Below are 23383 nucleotides of genomic sequence, written 5' to 3'. Positions count from 1 at the left end.
CATACTTTACCTTCATGATTGTAATTGAATATCTATAGCAAAACCTTGTCCGAATGCATGAAAGTGTTAAATTTCATTTTCGGATTTTCTTGATCCTAACAATTGGATTTTCTTGATACATTATCCTCTTCCAAACTTAACAAGCATATGTCATATCAAGTTTAATTCACATAATTGATTTTTGACATATGGAATCATCTAGCAAATGCACTTATCATGTGAAAAATATTTTTCGAGAAACATATTTGATGATTCCCTCTTATGGAAGATATTTTTACATACAAGGATTTGACTCACTTACATATCTTAAATCCTTGCAAAAATGAAGTGTGCTTTAATATCTTATCGATTTGAACTTCACATATAGCTTTCCTCCTTCATGTAAAAAGATAACAAATAAAAAGGAAGAAGCAATAAAAGCTATCTCCATGTCATGTTTTCCTCGAGATGTTTGCATAATTGGTATCCTATCACTCACTATTGGAAAATGACATGAACCAACTTATGGCATCACACTTATATTTAAAATTTGCTTATATCGTTCTCCTTGTTGTTGATGACAAAGGGGGAGAAATATATAAATTGCTACTATGAGTGCCATATTTGAAGAATATGAATAGATGTTATGAATGCCATATTATGATGAGATATCAAAAGCAGCATTCATATGAATAGGTGCTATGAATGTCATATCATGTTAAGATATCAAGAACTTGAATCGCAATTTTACATGTTGATATCTTACCATTTGATGATAGCAAACTTGCATGACGATAACAATAGATATTATGTTTTTCATGCAATGAGTTAAACTTATATCACAAACACTTGTTTGTGGTACTTCTCCTTTTTGTTGATGACAAAGGGGGAGAAGTATGTTGATGACATGACATGTTATGCATAAGTTTATGATGACATGTTGCTTGGAATTTTGAATCCAAGAGTTTCTATCAATATGGCATATTGATAGGGGGAGTTTGTTAAAACTCTGGGAGTTAAGGTTAACTCCGATTATGATGACATGTTGCTTAGATTTTTGAACCTAAGAGTTTCTATCAATATGGCATATTGATAGGGGGAGTTAAGGTTAACTCCGTCATCAGGTGGTTGTCATCATCAAAAAGGGGGAGATTGTTGAATCTCGTATTTTGATGATGAAACCACTTGATATATGTTTATGATTTAATCTGCGTTTTGAGTAACGCAGGATACTTCGATCAGGATGAGACAATTAAAGCAGAAAAATCATGTTGTGCTGGAGGAACATGTCAGAAGATTGGACGTCGGGCCGGTGGATCGGTCGACGTATCGACAGAAGGCTTCGGGCCGTGGACTCGGGCATCGGGCCAAGAAGAGTGGGTATTGTGCCAAGGATATCGGAGTTGCGGAGTCAACTGGCCGATTGGGCAATAGGCTGCAGGAAAGGACGATGCGCCGAAGAATCGGACGAAGCGTCGAGGGACCAATGACATGCCGGACAACTTGGTTAATTGCTTAGGATTAATTGTCTCGATCGAAGTTTTTGTTTTACATGTGTAGGATTAACTATGATAAAAGTAAGACATGTAGCTGGAGTTGCGCTGGAGTCAAGACTATGATCACGTTGGGAGTTCGAGAGCTCGACGGAAGTTCAGGACAGTCGTCGGAGGATCTACGGGAACAAATCCGAGAAGTCCAGAAGCTTACCAAAGGAGCTCATCGGAACTTGCCAAGTGGATCGTCGCAGTCCAGGAGTTTGCCGGAAGTCCGCAGGAGCATCACCGAGGGTTCATCGGATGATCGACGGAAGTTCGCCGGAAACTCGCCGGAAGAAGCGAGTGACGCACCGAAGCAAGCTGCAGAATATGTCTTAGGAAATAATCGTAGTTAGCACTTTGATTAAGTTAGAAATGGGAGGTGATCCCATTAGCTTAATCCTGGGGCAATTGGGCCCCTGAAGAACTCAAATTGGGTCAAATGGTTCAACCCATTCGGACCCAGGTTGCTGTGGGAGGTGCAACCGCCTAGGCAGGGAGGTAGCACCGCCCAAGCTATGTCTCCCAGCGAGACTGGGAGGTGCAACCGCTCCAGCCAAGAGGTGGCATCGCCCTGGGCTCAGTCTTCGAGCGAGACTAGGCGATGCAACCTCTTCTGTCAAGAGGTAGCACCGCCAGAGCTCAAGTTTCGAGCTCTGCCAGGCGGTGCAACCTCTCCAGTCAGGCGGTGCAACCGCTTGAGCTCGGTCTTCGAGCTCTGGCAGAGAGGTGCAACCGCCCCTGACAGAGGTGGCACCGCCCAGAGGCTCAGTCTTCGAGCTCTGCCAGGCAATGCAACCGCCCTAGTCAGGAGGTGCAACCGCTTGATCCCGGAATTCCGAGATTTGATCGTTTTGAGCTCCAAATTTGAACTAGGTTGGGGCCTATAAATACCCCACCCATTCAGCACTGAAAAGATACAGACCTACACCGAATTCTTGATCTTTTCTGTGATTTTAAGAGCTCAAATTTGTGTAAAGTCCAAAAGTTCTCCTCTTTCTGTTCTTCAAGTCTTGAGTTGTAAAGAGAGGAGAGAAAGGTTCTGTAAGGGTTGTCTCTTGAGCCCGTCAAAAGGAGTGAAACTGTAAAAGGGCAGTTGGCCTTCGCCTATTGAAGGAAGGCCTCTAGTTGACGTCGGTGACCTCGTCGGTGGAGGAAGCCAAAAGTGGAGTAGGTCAAGACTGACCGAACCACTCTAAATCTCTGGTTTGCTTTTATTTTGAGCACTTTATCATTACTGCAAACCTCCTACATAGCTACTGCTCTCTGCGCTTTTACGAACAAGTTTCTAAGTTCTGATCTTTCCGAATCTACATTCAGACGTAAATCGGTATTTTCGTACGATCTTTACATTGCAGTTTACATTTACGTTTTGATTCTACTTATAACTGCAAACTGTCTTCTGCGCTTTTACGAACGAGTGTCTAAGTTCAGATCTTTCCGAATCTGAGCTTAGACGTAAACTGCGCTTAGACGCAAACTGTGTTTAGACGCAAACTGCGCTTAGACGCAATCTGCGCTTAAACGCAAACTGCGCTTAGATGCAAACTGCGCTTAGACGCAATCTGCATTTAGACGCAAACTGCATTTAGACGCAAACTGCATTTAGACACAAACTGCGTAAACTGCGCTTAGACGCAGACTGTGTTTAGACGTAAACTGCACTTAATCATAAGTAATCTTAGAATCAGCTTTTGCATCAAAATAGTTTTTATCGAACGAACGCAGCTTTCGTTTTTAATCGCTGAAAGATTTCCGCTGCCCTAATTCACCCCCCCCCCCCCCCCCCTCTTAGTGCTCTCGATCCTAACAAATTTTGACCCTAATAGTAATCACAATAAGAGTTCACTATAAATCTGATCGAACCTAAGATGATAACACTACTTGGATGATTGAGAACAATATCTATGTTATCCTTGTCTTCTTCTCTTTCCTTTTTATCTTATTTTTCTACCCTTTCCTTCTCCTTTTTTGAATTACATTGCTATAGTTTTCAGCCCTTTTCGCAGCCATCACTTGCCCCTTTTTAGATTTAGGTTTAGTTCAAAAAAAGAAGAGAGAGTTGAGGCTAAAGTTGTTGGGAAATCATGGGGCGACATCATATGCGCAGCAGAAGAACAAGAAAAACAAAATCCCCGATTCCCAAAAAGATGTTCGTCGTCGTGCGAAGATTGGTGCGCAAAAATCCGTAAAACACAAAACTGCGTATAGAGATTGTGTTACCTAGGGAGATCGTATATCCCTGTTTCCTTACAGATCCTTAGGAGAGGGTGAAGGAGGTCAAGCGTCCTCCTCTCTAGCGGTGATCCACACAGCAGGGTTGCGACGACGCTCCTCAAAACTCCAGGCCTACTCTGAGGTGGAGAGGGAGAGGAGAATAGGAAAGGCAAGCAAAGACTCTAGCCTATGAGGCTGTGAATCCCTCCTATTTATAGAGATCCCGTGTCAAACCCTAATGGGTCCTTCCCTAGTGGGTATTGGATCTGCATCCAATAAGATAAGGGCTCCGTCGGATATCTCATATCCGAACCTCTACTCATCGCAATGCCTACCATATGTGTGTGACCCTCTAGGCCCAATATCGAGCTGGCCGTGAGTCATACCTGTCAGAACTCCTTCTAACTTAGTGAATTATTATCTCTGTAATAATTCACTCGACTCATCGACTACGGACGTACTAGGCCACTACGCCGTAGTCCCCAGACGATATAGGGGAATCCAATCCATTGGACCTGTCTGTCCTCAGTTACCATGTACATATAGTCCCTCATCCATCTAATATCCCAGAGACTGTATATCGAGCATGGTGCTGTCAGACCCATACGGTTTCTACTCGAGTCTCGCTCTAATCGGATTCTCCCGGAGAACTCTTTCTCTCTCAACCCGAATGACCCTGGCCAGGGATTTGTCTGAGCAAGAACACATGGGATATTCCTCTCATGACGCCGAGAGTGGATGATCCTCTATCGACACTTAATAGCCCTCGTAAGGTCGACTACCACTCCCAATGACCAGCTGTACTAGATCTGGGACAGCCAAACCTATAAGTCTGGTATCAAAGAGTGGAGCACTCATATAGGACATCCTTGGTGTCTCAAGTCTAAGGACCAAATACACCACTAGGACTACGGAATCGCTGTCTGACAATAAGGCATCATCAACCATCCAGCATTCCGTAAGCGGATCAATCAGTGAACTCATTCTCCAATGAGCACCTGTATTGTATCCCTAGTGTCCCTACACGAGCAGCTATGAGACCAGCTGCATCCATCATATGGACGGGTATACAACACACCAGTCTATCCGGTTATCAAAATGTCCCTCTCGAGTAACCTATGACCGGGATTATTTAGGATATGTGTTTAAAGGTGAATCGATCTCATTATCGTGATCTCATCACGATCCGATTCTCATTGCACAAATTCAAGGACATCACAATATATATATATGCATTTATGCAATAGTTATAAAGTGATATACGCCAAAATATAATAAGCAAAAAGATTCTATATCAAGTCACACGTGCCATCACTCACGTGATTGGCTTGCTGGGCACCTATGACTAGCAATCTCCCACTTGACCTAAAGCCAATCACCTATGTTTCTGATCCCCATCAGACCCCTGTGACGCTCAAAGACAATCTGAGACAACGGCTTTGTCAGTGGATCTGCAATGTTATCTTCGGATGGAACTCTTTCCACTGCTACATCTCCTCGGGTTACGATCTCTCTTATAAGCTGGAACCTCCTCAGAACACTTCTGATGAGACCCAGGTTCCCTTATTTGAGTAATCACCCCATAGTTGTCGCAATATAAGGGAGTTGACTTGTCGCTATCTGTATCGCTCCCAAATCTGTGATGAACTTCTTCACCCAAACTCCCTCCTTTGCTGCATCCGATGCAGCAATGTACTCCGCCTCTATGGTCGAGTCAGCAGTGGTATCTTGCTTGGAACTCTTCCAGCACACTGCTCCTCCATTCAAGGTGTACACATACCCTGAATTCGACTTGCTATCATCGACATCAGGCTGAAAACTAGAGTCAGTGAAGCCTTCAACCTTAAGGCTATTACCTCCATATACTAGTAAAAGATCCTTAGTCCTTCTCAAGTACTTAAGGATACACTTTACTGCTTTCCAGTGCTCCAAGCCTGGATCCGCCTGATACCTGCTCGTGACACTCAGAGCATGCGCTATATCAGGCCTAGTACATTGCATGGCATACATGATAGACCCTATTGCTGAGGCATAAGGTATCATATTCATGTTTGCCCTTTCTTCTGGTAGTTTTCCATGTCAAACCTTTTTTACAATGGTTTCAATATACCTGGACTGGGACAAGCCAAGCATCCTCTTGGATCTATCTCTATAGATTCTAATCCCCAAGATATAGGATGCTTCCCCTAAGTCCTTTATGGAGAAGTGTCTAGATAACCAAGTCTTTACTGTGGATAGCATTCCTACGTCATTCCCAATGATGAGGATGTCATCCACATATAACACCAAAAAGGTGATAGCGCTCCCACTTACCTCCCTGTATACACAAGGCTCATCTTCGTTCTTAACGAAGTCATAAGATCTGATTGACTCATCAAATCTTATGTTCCAACTTCGGGAAGCTTGCTTTAGTCCATAAATGGATTTAAGCAACCTACACACTTTATCTAGGCAGTTCTTGGACATGAATCCCTCAGGTTGCATCATATACACCTCCTCCTCGAGGTTCCCATTGAGGAATGCGGTTTTCACATCCATCTGCCAGATCTCATAATCATAGTGTGCTGCAATAGCCAATAGAATTCTGATGGATTTTAGCATTGCTACGGGTGAGAAGGTTTCGTCGTAGTCAACACCTTGCCTTTGACGATACCCTTTAGCCACTAGCCTTGCTTTATAGGTCTCTACCTTCCCATCTACTCCGATCTTTTTCTTAAAGATCCATTTGCAACCGATGGGTACAATACCTTCGGGCGCATCAACTAGGTTCCAAACCTTGTTGGAGTACATAGAATCCATCTCAGAATTCATGGCTTCTTGCCACTTCCCAGAGTCTATACTCATAATAGCCTCCTCGTAGGTCTGAGGATCAATATCCTCAACATCCTCTCCTCTAATATGTCCCACATATCTCTCAGGAGGATGAGATACTCTATCAGACCTGCGTAAAGTTGAAACTTGTGTATTAGGTACCTGAACAGACTCGGGCTGTAGAGTGGTGCTTGAGCTTGGTTCTCTAACTTCGCTCAACTCTATCATTCTCCCACTGTCTCCGCCAAGAATGTGTTCCTTCTCAAGGAACACTGCTCTCTTAGCTACAAAGACCTTTTGGTCCTCGAGATGATAGAACTAATACCCACAAGTTTCCTTGGGGTATCCCACAAATATGCATCGCTCTGTCCTTGATTCTAACTTATCGGGGTTGTGTCTTTTAACGTGGGCTGAGCAACCCCAAATCTTAACAACCTTAAGATCAGGCTTCTTCCCTTTCCATATCTCATATGGTGTAGACACTACCGACTTAGTTGAAACTCTGTTCAGAAGGTAAGCTGCGGTTTCTAGGGCATATCCCCAGAATGAGATGGGTAGGTCAGCGAAACTCATCATGGACCGTACCATATCTAATAAAGTACGATTTCTCCTTTCAGAGACACCATTGAGCTGAGGTGTGTAAGGAGGTGTCCATTGGGATAATATCCCATGGTCCTTGAGGAACTGAGTAAACTCTGTACTTAAGTACTCACCTCCTCGATCTGATCGAAGAGTTTTGATACTCTTTCCAGTCTGGTTCTCCACCTCATTCTTATACTCTCTGAATTTCTCGAAGGCCTCGGACTTGTACTTCATTAAATACACATATCCATACCTTGAGAAATCATCTGTAAATGTAATGAAGTAGGAGTAACGTCCAATGGCATGAGTTGACATGGGTCCACATACATCACTATGTATGAGTTCCAACAACTCAGTGGCTCTCTCTCCAGTTCCACTAAATGGAGAGTTGGTCAATTTTCCACGAATGCAAGGCTCACAAGTTGCATAAGACATATAGTCGAATGGATCTAGATATCCATCATTTAATAACTTTTGAATCCTTCTTTCATGGATGTGACCTAGCCTACAATGCCATAGGTATACACTATTCACCTCATCTCGTTTCCTCTTAGACACTTACATTCATGATATGTGGAATAGTGTCTTGCATAAACAAACCTTTATGCAATATTCCTCTCGTCAATCTCCCCATAGCTTTGCTAAAATTTACAATAAATTGTATATGTGATAAGCAATATTGGTATCCAATACCAATGCACTATCACAAAAATCTAACAATTGGAGATTGATCATGAATGTACTTGAAGCTTCACCAAGCTTCTTGTTTCGCCCTTTCTGCAAGGTACTCTTTGCAGTTCCTCTTCCAATGCCCATCTTTACCACAGTGGAAGCACTGGCCTTTATCCTTTGTTGGGTCTTTCTTAGCAACCTTTGCTTTACCTTGTTTGCCCTTGCCCTTTCCCTTCTTAAGGGACCTTTCTGCTTTCCTTTTCTTTCTGGTCTCACCAGTGTAGAGAACTGGCTTCTCTTTCTTAATAATACTCTCTGCCTCCCTCAACATATTGAGGAGCTCTGGGAGAGTCACCTCAAGCTTGTTCATATTAAAATTCATTATGAACTGTGAAAAGGAATCTGGTAGGGACTAAAGCACAATGTCCACACACAAGTTATCCTCTAGGACCATTCCTAGACCTGTGAGTTTCTCTATCCACTCAATCATCTTTAGGACATGGTTCTGAACCGGTGTCCCCTCAGTCATCCTAGCGCGGAAGAGGCTCTTAGATATCTCATATCGTTGAGTCCTTCCCTGTTCCTCAAACAATTTACGGACCAGTAAGAGAATGGATCTGGCATCCATCTTTTCATGTTGTCTCTGTAACTCTGGAGTCATAGAGCCCAACATATAGCACTGAGCAAGAGTGGAGTCATCAATGTACTTCACGTAGCGAGCGATCTCATCCTCGCTTGCCCCTACTTCGGGCGTAGACATCACTATATCAAGGGCGTACACGATTTTCTTCGCTGTGAGAACAATTCTCAAGTTACGGAGCCAATCCATATAATTTGGACTAGTGAGGCGGTTGACATCAAGTATGCCACGTAAGGGATTTGAAAGTGACATTTTCTGAAAATAAAGATGTAGCAAAAATGAATAACATGCAGATTGTGCAAGAAATAAACTATCAAGATATGGAGTTCTATCTTAATATGCTCCCACTATTTTACTATCGAGTCACGCGACACCCTCAGCACGTAAAACGGAAGTCTCCGGCAGACTTCTAGTGGGGATCAGGATCCAATCAGCGTCTTAGTGTAACCTCGAGGGACTCGACCAATCACACTAAGCCTAAAAGGTAGGCAACTCTTGCCGATCACAACTCCTTGTGATTCCCGTCCTGTTCGGCCTCTGAATCACCATGGCCTTCAGGGACTCGACCAACCATGATGCTCGGTTAAGTCAACACCTTCATTACAAGATGAGTCTGATTTGATGATATACCCTCGAGGGACTCGACCAAGCATACCATGCCCTCAGGTCACCGGTGGCATCTCTATGTCGTAAGCAAGATAGCGAATCGCGATATAGGCGAGTCTCGAGGGACTCGACCAACTCAATCTACACCGGGAATCGGTTCCTACTCATAACGATGGAAGGCCACGTGGGTCAATCTAATTGCCTCACGTTTACCGACTTAATATTATCGAGAGATGTTTCTATGATTTGGTCTCCTAATATGACATGTCACACATATACATATTTAATATATATCTACATCGCATGCAAATATATATACATATCTAGTATGTGTATAAGCAATCACACCATATGATCATGGACCACAATCTAATATGATTAGGCCCGAGCCAGTAGGCCTAATCACTCACATCAAGATCTATGTGTGCAACGGTGCATCTCCATGCCCTGTGATCGTCCATCTCGTCCTCGTCGGTTTCGTCGAGATCTTGATGCATCTCCATGCATCACGATAGTCCGTCTCGTGGGTCCCGCTATCGCATCCACGCTCCCGCTGCGCCTCCTCATGTGATTACAACTTAATCATAGGCACGCAGGCCCGACAATAAACGAGAAATATAATGGAGGTTCGCAGACCTCAATAATAATAATCACAAGTACACACATCACACGGTCCATGATCATCCGTCCACACATCATACATCACATGTATAAATAATCATCATCATGTAGGACTACTAGATAATAATAAAAATAATAATCAACTAAACCTTTTAATTAATTAATATTTTCTAAAATCAAGGATATATAGGGAATTTCTCAATTCCTAAGGGTATTTTCGTAATTTTGACAAAAGACAGAAACTGGAATTTCTCAAATTCCGAGGGGCAAAACTGTCTTTTTTCCAGAAAACCCTAATGCCCTTTCCCCCTTTCGCTGTTGCCGCCGTCGCCACCCTGCCGGCAGCGGCCTGTGCGGCGGGGCGAGGGCACTGCCCTCGCCTGCATGCGGCACGCCCGCTGGCGGCACTGCCGCTGCAGGTGGGTTCCCCTTTCGGGCGCCGCTGCCTCCGCAGGCGGTGCTGTACCGCCGGGCGGCCGCCCCTGTGGGGGGGTTTCGCCCGCGGGAGCAGCGGCGGCAGGCGTCGCGCGTCGCTGCCCTGCGGCGGCAGGCGTCGCTTCCTTTCGGCGGCAGGCGCCGCTGCCCTGCGGTGCCTCTGCCCGTGGGTTGCCAGCCCCGCCGGCAGCAAGCCTGCTGCAAGCAGGCCGCCGGCCGGCTGCTGCAAACGTAGCCCCTGCGCTGCCCGCCTTCGGCTGCGCTGCACGCACGCAGATCGAGGGCAGCAACTGTTGCTGCCCTTCCTCGCTTTTGCGTCAACGATTTTGACGTCAAAATTCTTCCTAAACACAATACACGCAGTTCAAAACCAATCATTCGCACGAACAACCTGGCTCTGATACCACTGTTGGGAAATCATGGGGCGACATCATATGCGCAACGGAAGAACAAGAAAAACAAAATCCCCGATTCCCAAAAAGATGTTCGTCGTCGTGCAAAGATTGGTGCGCAAAAATCCGCAAAACACAAAACTACGTATAGAGATTGTGTTACCTAGGGAGATCGTATATCCCTGTTTCCTTGCAGATCCTTAGGAGAGGGTGAAGGAGGTCAAGCGTCCTCCTCTCTAGCGGTGATCCACACAGCAGGATTGCGACGACGCTCCTCAAAACTCCAGGCCTACTCTGAGGTGGAGAGGGAGAGGAGAATTGGAAAGGCAAGCAAAGACTCTAGCCTATGAGGCTGTGAATCCCTCCTATTTATAGAGATCCCGTGTCAAACCCTAATGGGTTCTTCCCTAGTGGGTATTGGATCTGCATCCAATAAGACAGGGCTCCGTCGGATATCTCATATCCGAACCTCTACTCATCGCAATGCCTACCATATGTGTGTGACCCTCTAGGCCCAATATCGAGCTGGCCGTGAGTCATACCTGTCAGAACTCCTTCTAACTCAGTGAATTATTATCTCTGTAATAATTCACTCGACTCATCGACTACGGACGTACTAGGCCACTACGTCGTAGTCCCCAGACGATACAGGGGAATCCAATCCATTGGACCTGTCTGTCCTCAGTTACCATGTACCTATAGTCCCTCATCCATCTAATATCCCAGAGACCGTATATCGAGCATGGTGCTGTCAGACCCATACGGTTTCTACTCGAGTCTCGCTCTAATCGGATTCTCCCGGAGAACTCTTTCTCTCTCAACCCGAATGACCCTGGCCAGGGATTTGTCTGAGCAAGAACACATGGGATATTCCTCTCATGACGCCGAGAGTGGATGATCCTCTATCGACACTCAATAGCCCTCGTAAGGTCGACTACCACTCCCAATGACCAGCTGTACTAGATCTGGGACAGCCAAACCTATAAGTCTGGTATCAAAGAGTGGAGCACTCATACAGGACATCCTTGGTGTCTCAAGTCTAAGGACCAGATACACCACTAGGACTACGGAATCGCTGTCTGACAATAAGGCATCATCAACCATCCAGCATTCCGTAAGCGGATCAATCAGTGAACTCATTCTCCAATGAGCACCTGTACTGTATCCCTAGTGTCCCTACACGAGCAGCTATGAGACCAGCTGCATCCATCATATGGACGGGTATACAGCACACCAGTCTATCCGGTTATCACAATGTCCCTCTCGAGTAACCTATGACCGGGATTATTTAGGATATGTGTTTAAAGGTGAATCGATCTCATTATCGTGATCTCATCACGATCCGATTCCCATTGCATAAATCCAAGGACATCACAATATATATATGCATTTATGCAATAGTTATAAAGTGATATACGCCAAAATATAATAAGCAAAAAGATTCTGTATCAAGTCACACGTGTCATCACTCACGTGATTGGCTTGCTCGGCACCTATGACTAGCAAAAATATGTTGTGAGCTATTAAAGCCCACTATGGGTTGAACCAATGGATTGTCTAGCTAGCATTGAGTCTATCCATTGATCCAATAGTTTAAAAACTTCAAGTGAAGTAAGAACTCATCAATATCATCATCGACATTGACAATCAAAAGAATTTCATCTTGGTAAACTTGGTCTAGAAGCTTGGCCTATAAACCACACCTCATTCGAACCCATGTATATTGGTTTAGATCCAAATAGATATGGAGATGAAGATGGATCAGCAATGTAAATTTTGCTTCATCTTCAGCAAATATATTGAGTTATTGTATAAAGTGGTGCCCCTTAACACATGCTAGGTAATCTTCACAAGTGCATACCTTTGAGACCAAGATGTCATCTACTATTGCCGACCCTAGCAATATGATTTCATGAAGGATGGCAAATGATTTATTGTTAAGTGAGAAAAAAAGTAAACGTGTCGTCAATCTCATGATAGTTGACCAAGCAAAAATGGACAGCAAACATATGCATAAGTTTCATGTTAATGCTCATTCGATCAATTATGATCGGAATTATGATGGGAATGTAAGCATTAACCTTATCAATGACATGCAAGTAAAAGGATGATGATAAGTTACAAGAACTCATCAATAGGCATCCCAACCTCTTCATTGAAAACAATAGACTCCCTCCATAGTGAGTAGTAGAACACGACATACAACTCATCTTCGATGCATCACTACTGAATCTCAACATATACTAGAACTTAGTTTTGGAGAACGAAAAAAATCCAGCAACAAATGACTGAGCTTACTTAAAGCAACATCATCAAACTATCTTATGGATCATCAATGGTGATAACGTCAAAGAAGGACAAAAAAGGATAAATGTGCATCAACTACCATGCCTTAAATAAGATCACAGTAAAAAATCTATATCCTTTACATCAGATGGATTATTTGTTGGATCAGCTCCAACATACCACTATCTTCACCAAGTTGGACCACAATTAGGCTATCATCAAGTCTGAATCTAAGAAGAAGACATGTGGAAGATGAACTTCAAAATGCATTCAGGGTTGTTCGAGTAGTTGATCGTACCATTTGAACTTTGCAACATCTTTGCCAAGTTCATGCCATTGAGCATGTGCCATAGATTTTTGACCTTTTGGAGAAACACTAACTATGGCCCAACCCGAAGAGGTGTTAGTTTAGGAAACAAACCTTTTATCATTGGTAAAGAAAAATTCAAGATCGACTTAAACAACATTAAGAAGATCCTAGAGTGGCCAAAACCAAGGATGACTATGGAGATTCGAAGCTTTATGGTAGCATGCTATTATCTCTATAAGTTCATCTAAAACATCTCCATCATTGCTACACCATTATACTCTTTACCAAGGTAAGTCAAAATTTTGAGTGGATGATAGAACACAATAATATGTTCCCCTTGGGGAAGAGGAAAATCATCAAGGAGCTCCCATCATAGACTTGTTAACCTACAAAGACCCTTAAAGTTGGAGGTGAACATGTTCAGATATGCAATGGGACAAATATGATGTAAGATGGTCAAATCGTGTACCATTTTGAGATGTTTTAAGAATCTCAATAGAACTATCCAATATACGATAAAGAATTACTTGTGGTATAACAAGTAATCAAGAATTGGCTCATGCATCTCCTTGGAATGGAGATGATCACATAGAATAATCATCACCCACTTCAATTCTTACAAATATAGTCCAAACTACAGGAAGCTCGACATATGAAGTAGATATCATGCCTGTAGCAATTCAACCACATAATCATATACAAAAAAGAAATACAAAACAAGCTAGCTGATATATTATCATGACTCTTGATCATGAGTCTTTGCTTGTCTATTCGAATGTAGGAGTAGCTGAATTTACATGATAACTACAAGAATATATAAAAAAGACTCAGAGTTTAAGGGCCTAATGGAGGAGCTCAAAGCAAGAAAGGAGTTGACCCTTCCATATAAGGGTACTCAAGTTTATCTACTGAAAGAGGTAGACGACATGAACTGGACATGAGGCACATATGTCCAAGGACTCATGATGCTTTTAACATGACCAAGACATTGTAGAAACTACAACATTACATCTATTGGCCCTAGATGATCCATTTAGGGGAACGATTCATTGATTTTGATCATTCCTTTGAGTGGGTTTATGCTTTGTAGGAGGATTGATGGAGTTATTGAAACAAAAGAGGATTGAAAAGAAAAATAATAACTATAAAGAGACCTAGTTATTAAGTAATAAACTCATACTTATTGAGCGACTTATAAAAAGGTAATTGTGAAAGATTGAACCTCTTAATTAGAAGAGACTTATTAAGCAACAGGCTCTGACTTTTTGAGTGAAACGTCATGAGTGATAGCTTGAATCTTTTCGGGCTACAATCTTGGTGTTACCTCTCTCCATCACTCCTCTTCTTTTTAATCGTCAACACCTCTTTCTTAGGTTGTTGTTGATATCTACTTTAGGGTTGCTACAGTTGTAAAAGCAAGGACTTATAACTAGAGTAGGACTCTTAATTGGAGTCCAACTCTTCTTCCAATTCGAATCCAACTTGGATTGAGCTGGGTTCACTCTTTCAATTGATCAAACTAAGCTTTGAACTTGAGCTTGATTGGGCTACATTTGAGTTGAGTTGAAGTATGACTCGAATTGAGTTTGAGCTAAGTATGATAGTGTCTTCGTTTAGAGTAGTCTATTTGTTAATCACTAAGTCATCTAACAAAGACAACATCTTGCTTGGCTTATTGTCTAACATCAATGGCTTGAGCACCTTTTAAGTTCTTCATATTTACATCTTCATATATGGAGACAACTCTACTTGACGAATGTTATCTCCAATCTAATTCAAGACTTAAACAGTTCACGTGGAATGAGTACTTGAGTTTCTTTCATCCTCCTTTTAGTTATTCCTTCCCTAAGTGCAATTAGATGAGGCTAAAGGGCAATGCAAAGTTTATGTTATCTATATATCCTCATCAGCATATCTTTTTGGATCCAACCCAAAAAATATTCAAATGAGGTGTGCCTTATAGATCAAGCTTGTTAAGATGAGATTTTTTTGATTATCAGATGACATTGATAAACTTTTGTTGTACTTGAATTTGCAACATGAAGAGATCTTCCCAAACCTCTGGACTAATCGATGGACTCAAGTCTTTTACATTTGGCCCTACCATAAGCGATAAATATATATCCACACAATTAGCCGAATCAATTTTGGTAAGATCATCACTGACATTTTTCATTCTTCCTCACCTTCTTGGGAAGAGTTTTAGGTGAGTCTTTCAATACTTCTCTCTTATGTATTATGTCACTTTACAATGATTGCAAAAGAGGGTAAAATGGATTTTGAGTTGATTAAGCCATGTGTCTAACATCTATGGAGTCGTCATAGGTGAGGATATTGATATGAGTTTTGACTCGAAAATGTTATAACCTTACCTTTGCTATCGGTTCCATGACATTGTCATCATAGTGCATCGTCCATAAATTAGTTTTGATTTTCGATGAAGACGATGTCTTCTCCTTTACTATAAGGCACTCATCTCTATCAGATTTCATTATTGTATTAGCTTGGATCAGATCCAACCCATCACGTCCTTCATCTTTATGGGCAATGCGAAATAGGCAGTAAGATATGGTGATATTTTTGGATATTATCTGCCATCACATCCACAAATAAGGATCATCACTCTAATACTACCTGATCCATTTGGGGGATGGATTTAATGATCTTGATCTTTCCTCTAAATAGATTTATTATTTTTGGAGGATTAACGGGGACATTGAAAGAAAAAATATCTAAAAGGAAAAAGTATCTAGATTGCTTTTTGAAAAAAAATAATAAAATTATAAAGAGATTTATTAAGCATACAAGTGTAGCCTCTTGAGGCTTCTCTATTGTTACTATATTCCTCTCTTTTCCCCTACTCCTTGGTCTCCCGATCGTCCTTTACTAATAGTTATAGAGGGGAAAGACTCCTTATCAGAGAAGGTTTTTTAGTGAAAATTTAACTTTTAATTTCATATAGGAGACTCTTAGACTTTTAATCGAAGGACTCTCGGTCATAGTTTAAATTTTGATCGTATGCAAGGAAACTCCTAATTAGTCAAGCCATTTCGATTTGAGTTCAACTTAAATTGAGTCTCTTATTGCATATCATGATTCATTTGACACCACTAACACTTATAAAGAAGAGGGACAAATATAATAAAAAAATTATTTCACTTTAGTTGAGAGTTCTTATTCTCTTATTCCAAGCTCACCTCGATATTAACACCTTCTAATTTTAGCATTAGAGTCATATCACCTAAAGATTTTGGTACGCTTTCGAATGGAACACTCCTAATAATATCACATGTGTGATTGAGATTATAGTAGTTGATATATTTATTCAAATTTGATCAAATTAGGATTTGATTAGCTCTTATGTAAACAAGGTTGAGATAATTTTATAAATGATTTTTATGATATTATATATAATTAAATTATATGTGTATAATATTATTTATGTTTTGATAAATTTATTTATAGGGAGTGTTATAATAACGAGGTCTTATTATTTCAAAAATATATACTAAGGGAACATAAATCATGTTTAAATCTTATTATTTCAAAAGTATATAATAAGAGGACCCGATCCAACGACTCGGATCTCTGCACGAGGCACACCGCCGCAGATCTCGCTCAGTATACCCGTTAGAGGTAAGCTTACCCTTCCGAACTCATTATCTGTCACTAACCCACGTGATTCCCTCTCACGCCTGCGGATACCGTCAGTGCTTCTTGACTCAATTACTTAAGGCGGATCCTAACACTCGATCAATAGTTCCAAAATCCCGCCCCAAATAGGCATTCCTATCGTCACCGCGAGTGAGAATAACCACTGTGACAACAATAAACTCACTCGTCCTTTGCTCAATGGCCTTTATCGCTTCACCCCCGCTTCCTACAGTCCCAGCGACCTACTCCTGCTGTCCTTTCCTACTGCGATCATGGCGAAACACCTCTTCTCGGCGGTCGTCGTCGTCTTTGCGGTGGCGTGCGTCCTTCCGGCCCTCGCGATCGCCGCGCGCGACGTTGGCGTCGTCAAGCGGGGGTTCGTTGTCCAGGGCCGCGTCTTCTGTGATACGTGCCGTGCGGGGTTCGAGACGCCGGTATCGACCTACATCCAAGGTGAGGGTTTCATGGCACCGCGTTCTAGGCTTCCCATCTTTTTCTCTTGTTGGAATTTTTGCCGACGATTTTTGCCTGGTTTGGGTTCGATGCATCTGCAAACGTCGAATCTGGAGACTCTGGTTGGCATGTGAGCTTCATCTTGTTACTTATTTACGGTTAGTAGATCAAAGGGGAGGATTGAAGCGATCTAAAAATAGGTTCTTGTGTATAGATCATACAATGAGTTAGAAACACCTTAAATCCTTTTTGGTTGTCAGCCCGGAAAAATCGTTTCTATTACATGTTTGCTTTAAGAGCAAATGCTTTTTTTTCTTTTTGATTGGAAGAAATATTTGGAATGCCTAAACAACAGATCTAAACATTGAAAATATTATGCGAAGCTTTTTCTCCATTTCATAGCAGCAAAAACTTTCATAGTCCTTGTCTGTCAAAATAGCTGGTAGAAGTAATCACATACGAGCGATTGAAGATGTAATCAAGTTACGGAGACATCATCTTTTACTTCCTATATAATGTTTGGACATTATCCTTTTAGGTTGGATATCATTTTGGTGGAATAATCGTTAAAATATATACATGTATATATTTCTAAAGAAGAAATATGATTTTTTTTCTCTACATAATTTTTCTAATTTCCAAATTTAATATCTAGGGAGATTTGGAATTCCCGATGGTATATATATTTATATGTGTATATATTAATGGAACTTTTGGATCCAATATTTTCCTAGTGGGGGTCTCAATAATTCATAATTTTTCAATCTCTATAGAATTTTTTGTTCTCAAGAGTCCTTTCTTTTACAGACTTTACTGTGAGTTTTAACTTTATATCAATTGTGACTTTGTATGGTATGATTCTTAGTAAGGGTTTAACTTGAGTTAAAAGACACCAATGCATAAGTGTTTGTCGTCAATAGCTTAGCTACAAAGCTAGCAAAAGCCTTAAGTCCCAACTCCTCATAGATTATGAATTTTCTTTTTAAAGTTCTAAATATTTTATTTTTAAAACACAAAGTGGATGTAAGTAATAGAAGAGTGTTAAACATGGGCAATGCACATTGGGAATTTGATTTTAGTAGTGTTGATGGTCTGAAACTAAAATGTTTATAGAGTCCCTGAACCAACAGAAGTCATAATCTTTTGTTGTGCCAATAAACTTCTGTTTACAAGTTGATGAAGATGCAGGCTACATCGACATTCTTGATGGTTGATTTTTGGTCACTCTGGATGTCACTGATCATGATTAATGATATGGATTTTGTTAAAGTTTATTTTTTCACGTTGTCTTTGGGATGATTGTTCTTGATCTGTGCCTAGACTGACTGCCTCCTGCTTTACTCTGAAAAATTTCCCATTTGTTACGGACATTGTGATTCATCTGCAGGTGCTACGGTAAGGGTTGAGTGTCGATCAGAATTCACTGGTGCAAAGACGTGCAGTTTCGAGGGCACGACCGATCACACGGGTACCTACAACATCCTAGTTGAAGGCGAGCATGATGACCATGAAATCTGCGAGTCTCTGCTCGTTAGTAGCCCAGAAAGTGGATGCAAGACTGCACTCCAGGGTCGCGAGAGGGCTCCTGTGTTCCTCAGCCACAACAACGGTATTGCTTCGGACACCAGATTTGCTAACTCGCTTGGCTTCCTGAAGGACACTTCATTGCCAGTCTGCACTGAGCTGCTCAAATCCTATGAGCAATATGAAGATTAAGCAAGAATACAAGCTTACTAGTTTGTTTTATGTGTTCCTCTATTTGGCTCTATGTGACAATCGGTGAATGTCTTCCCTGCTTGTGGCTAAATATCTTTTACAAGTCTCTGTTCAGTATGCTTTTGCTATATGCTTTGCTTGTTGATATCTGATGTGCTGCCTCGTAATTTTATTCACACGTCCGACGTATGATCTGATAGATTCAACTTAGGATAGTGCAGTAAAAAATTCTTGTTGTTATCCTCATAGTTCCTATGTAGAGGTTTGCATCCTTGTGAAGAGCTCTGGGATTCTATCAAAGACGTCATGTTGAACCAATATGATTCCTTGAGCAGCCAATAGAAGATAAACAAGCAGGAACAATGACAGTGATGGATTTGAGGGCAAGCAGGAATGAGACAGCTTCCATTTCTTATACAAATGTTGTGATTGACGTAGTAGCATGCTTCATCGCCACTGTTAAGACCGTGATTTGTGATGATCTCTTTCTTCAGGAATGTATGAGATTTGGATGTCATATACATGAAAGACTTTATCCAAAGCAATTGCAAATTGTTGTTGTTCTTGTTATTGGAGTAATGAAAATGTTATTAATAGAATTGTGGCATTTAATTGATTATGAACTTGTATATCCTTAGCAGGTTCATCAAAGCTTGTGGATGAATGGGTTTCCTTTTGGTGGTTCATTTCTTAAATCAACGAGAGAAATTGAAATTATGATTTGTTTGACAAATTCATATTTGCCATAAAAATAGAATACATCACAATTTGGTTGAATGTTTTAGAGAAGAAGCATGCGGAGCCAATTCAACCGTTGATGATGGATGGGAGAAGAATCCGAAATTCTTAAATTTCAGAAACTTCCGGATAAACAAAAGCACTTTTACAGAAAACAGAAACACAATAACCAAAACAAATTTTATTTTAACACACTTGTTGATAGCGATTTGGTTGAGAATTTAGAGAATAAGCATATGGAAGCTATGTAACAATTGATGGGTTGAAAAGAGATCAGAGACTTTATTTCAACAACTTTCAGAAAAACCTAAAGCGTTTTTCACAACAGAAAACAGAAACATGTCATTTTGTGTATATGAACTCGACCATTTGGTCCATGATTTAGAGTGGAAACATATTGAGTTCATTCAACAACAATCATGATTTTTTTTCTTTCTGAAAACTCTATTTTCAAGATAATAAAAACTCGATTTTCATAAACCTTCGGAAACAATCAAAGCACTTTTGGAAACAGAAAACAGAAACAACTAAAGAATCAGAAAATTTTCAAGAACTTTCACAAACAACTAAGGCGCTTTCAGGAACAGAAAACAGAAACATGTTTTTAGTAACAATCAATTTGGTGGATCACAATGTGGTCGATTTAGACGGAAAACATGTTGGGCTTATCCGACGGTGGATGGAACGAAAAAAACTATTTTCAAAAATTTCAGAAACAATCAAAGCACTTTCGGAAGCGAAAATCAGAAACAAAAAAAAAACATGATTTTGTTTTTCGTATCAATACAGTTGTTTATCAAAATTTGGTTCGAAATTAAAGGAGAAGCGTGCTGAGAAACAACTAAAGTGCTTTGGGAACAGAATTCAGAGATGCAACCACTAAAAACATGTTTTTTGTATCAATTCTCGCGTGTTTATTATTGATGCCGACAGCTCCTCAACCTGTTCCCAGACTCTGCGCAACCGCAACCCTAACGTCTTCTGTTCTCTGTTGAGAGGGAAGACTCCTTCTGATGGGGAACAACAAGAAGAGAAAGGAGAAGAACCACAAGAAGAAGAAGAGGAAGGCGACGGCCGAGCAGAACCTGGCGCTCAGATACGTCCACGAGTGGGCCTTCCGCGACTCTCCTCCTGCTTCTCCCGCCGGCGACGCTCCGGATGATTTCGCGCCGCAATCAAGTCATAAAATCGTCGATCCTGTCGTGTTCGAGCTCCACTGCCATTCCAACCACAGCGACGGCTTCCTGTCGCCGTCTGCTGTGGTGGAGAGAGCCCACAGCAACGGGGTGAGACTCGGAACCCATGCTTTCACAGCTTCATCTATGAATGAAATATGCTGCGTTTTCTGGTTCAAGATGAATGATTTCGACTGTTTTCGGCGTGTGTGGTGTGATTTAGCTTGCAAAGTTGATGTTTTTACCATCCGATTTTGTTTCTGTTTCTGATTCAGTGATATTCTTTTACTTCGAAAGATGCCTTTCTTTAATTTAGTATTGCTAATTTGTTTAAAGTTGCTAAATGATGGAAATCTACCAGCCGATAAAGAGCTACTCAATTTCAGTATTTGTTTCGCATATTATTCGAGTTCCTTTTAAGAATTTCACTGAAGTTAACAATCGAAAAAGGAAAATCAACAAATAAAATTCAGTCCAGCCTGGCTGTGATTTTTGTAAGATAAATTTCCAGCTCAATCACACTAAAATTTGGCGGCATCATTTTGAATATCCCATGTTGTTTTTACTTGTCGAATTGCAGTTAGCTAGATACTTTGGTTTAAAACTCCTGTCTTTCTGAATTTAAATTTATTACTTTCTTCATTCATCATCTCAACCTCTCTTTATGAAATTTTGGTTAGAAATATGGAAGTCTCATTGAGATCGTGTAGATATTACCAAATCGATTGATTTTATTTTGCTAACTGCTTGAAATTAGACAAGATTGTAAGAGAACCATCCCGTGCGAGGTAACATAAACTATTGACAGAAATAATTTGATGATCTGAAGAATCATGGTAGGTGACGTTGATAATTGTAGATGTAATTGTAGGTTGTGCTGTAGCTTTATAGTGAAAGTGGGATATTAAAAAACCACCTCTATCCTAAAATTGAGGCAAATTTGACTCTTCTATAAGTGATCCTATTCGTGTGGGTCATCTTCAGATCATGCAAATGAACATCGTAGATTTCTCTATCACTTTTGGAGAGTGCCTTTTGTCAGTCAGTTGGTGGATTTAGGTATTAGCCACAGAGATCAATAGACGAAATCCTACATATGCTTGACTCTCCAAGAGCTGGCATGATGGTTTAATCTTTCATACTGGTTCTGTTTGACCATTCCATGTCTGTGAAAATATTACACCAATTTAGGGAGTAAACCTATGTGAATATGTCCATGTCTTTATTGGCAAAAAGATGGATAATGGCATACCAGTGGAGGTATTTGGAAATAAGAGCAAACATGTGTACATACGATAAAGCATAAGCTTCATGATAATTCAAGAAGACTTTGTGGAATAATCAGGCACTAATGGACAAATCCCCATATCAAATTGGTAAACTATTGATGCAGTAAGAAAATCTTGTGTTTGTTATTGTTGTGGCTTCTATTTTTTTATTGACGTGCATTGTTAAATGGTTACCAATTGTTCCATCACAAGTTGTGACTCTGGCCCTTGGATATAATTTGGCTGGTGGTTGGTGCATCATACCTATGTTGAGGGATCATGTTAGTGTCCAAAATTCTGACACTTAGCATGACATCATACCTAGTAAGCTAATAAAAACATAAATATTATGCATATATTATTATTATCTAGCAATATGTTTTGTAATATTTATGATTTATAAACATATTATAATAGACACTATAAAAGGCTATCTGAAGTTGAAATCCATGCTTTTAAATATGTTATGCAGAAAGTTCTCTAAAATAATCTTTGCATTATATATGAGTATTAATTTTTTTAAGTATATTTTGTAACAAAAAGATGTGGTCCTTTGCCAAAGAGGGTACTATAGCCTTCAAAGGACTATATTTTGAGCTGAAATTTTGTATATATTTGCTCATATATACCTTTACTCTCATCCATTATGTGGAGTTTTCTTTTAGTGTCAGTTGTAAGTTATATTGTCACTCTACTCATGAACATCTCATCCTTTTCTCATTAGAAATCTTATTGGCAGTAAAAAATGTGGTCCTCTCAACCTCCTTTACTGCTTAGATACGAGCCTCCAAATGACTTTATTGTGAGTGAGTTATGTTCTAGCCAATAATTTTCTAACAGAAGTGATGATGACAGTTGAACTAAGAGGGTAGTTTATCTTTCAAATGATTATGTTTTGAGCTTAAACTTTGTATATATTTGCCCTTATATATCTTTTGCGTTACAGTTAAATTTCATGATGATAGATGATTTGACCATGAACAGTGATGAAGCAAGAATGCTCCCTACAGAATTGTGAAGTTGTATGATTGGTAATAATTATGTGATTTAATTGAAATTTAAGTAAATTTGCAGAATAGTTATAGGTTATTTTAGGAGAGGTTCTGTCAAAATTTCTTACAAATTGTAGTTTTACATTAAGAGCCATAAGTGCCAATAGGATGTATACTACTTAAATTTAGATATATCATAACCATCTGATCCTAATTTAACTTCCTAGCAAATTTGTTTGCTAAGAACCGTGGCCTTTTTGTGGCATATAGTTATCAATCTTGCTTCATCACTCGACATGGG

General features: G+C 40.5%; 2 protein-coding genes across 2 annotated transcripts in view; both read left to right on the top strand.

The window, feature by feature from the left end:
* The first annotated feature begins 16947 nt into the window (after positions 1–16947).
* Positions 16948–19023, top strand: LOC135587708 (major pollen allergen Lol p 11-like). The gene is made up of 2 exons (XM_065079401.1): positions 16948–17193; positions 18581–19023. Exons 1-2 carry the CDS (start codon positions 17013–17015, stop codon positions 18907–18909), a joined length of 510 nt encoding a protein of 169 aa, XP_064935473.1. The 5' UTR covers positions 16948–17012; the 3' UTR covers positions 18910–19023.
* A 1558-nt stretch (positions 19024–20581) lies between these two features.
* Positions 20582–23383, top strand: part of LOC135587707 (uncharacterized) — a 9118-nt gene continuing 6316 nt past the window's right edge. Inside the window, exon 1 of the mRNA XM_065079400.1 lies at positions 20582–20933. Within this exon, the coding sequence (XP_064935472.1) occupies positions 20661–20933 (273 nt within the window). The 5' untranslated portion in view covers positions 20582–20660. The remainder of the gene's footprint in view (positions 20934–23383) is intronic.

This window comes from Musa acuminata, chromosome BXJ1-8 (assembly GCF_036884655.1).
Source record: "Musa acuminata AAA Group cultivar baxijiao chromosome BXJ1-8, Cavendish_Baxijiao_AAA, whole genome shotgun sequence".
NCBI lineage: Eukaryota > Viridiplantae > Streptophyta > Magnoliopsida > Zingiberales > Musaceae > Musa > Musa acuminata.
This window is presented reverse-complemented; position numbering and strand designations above follow the sequence as displayed.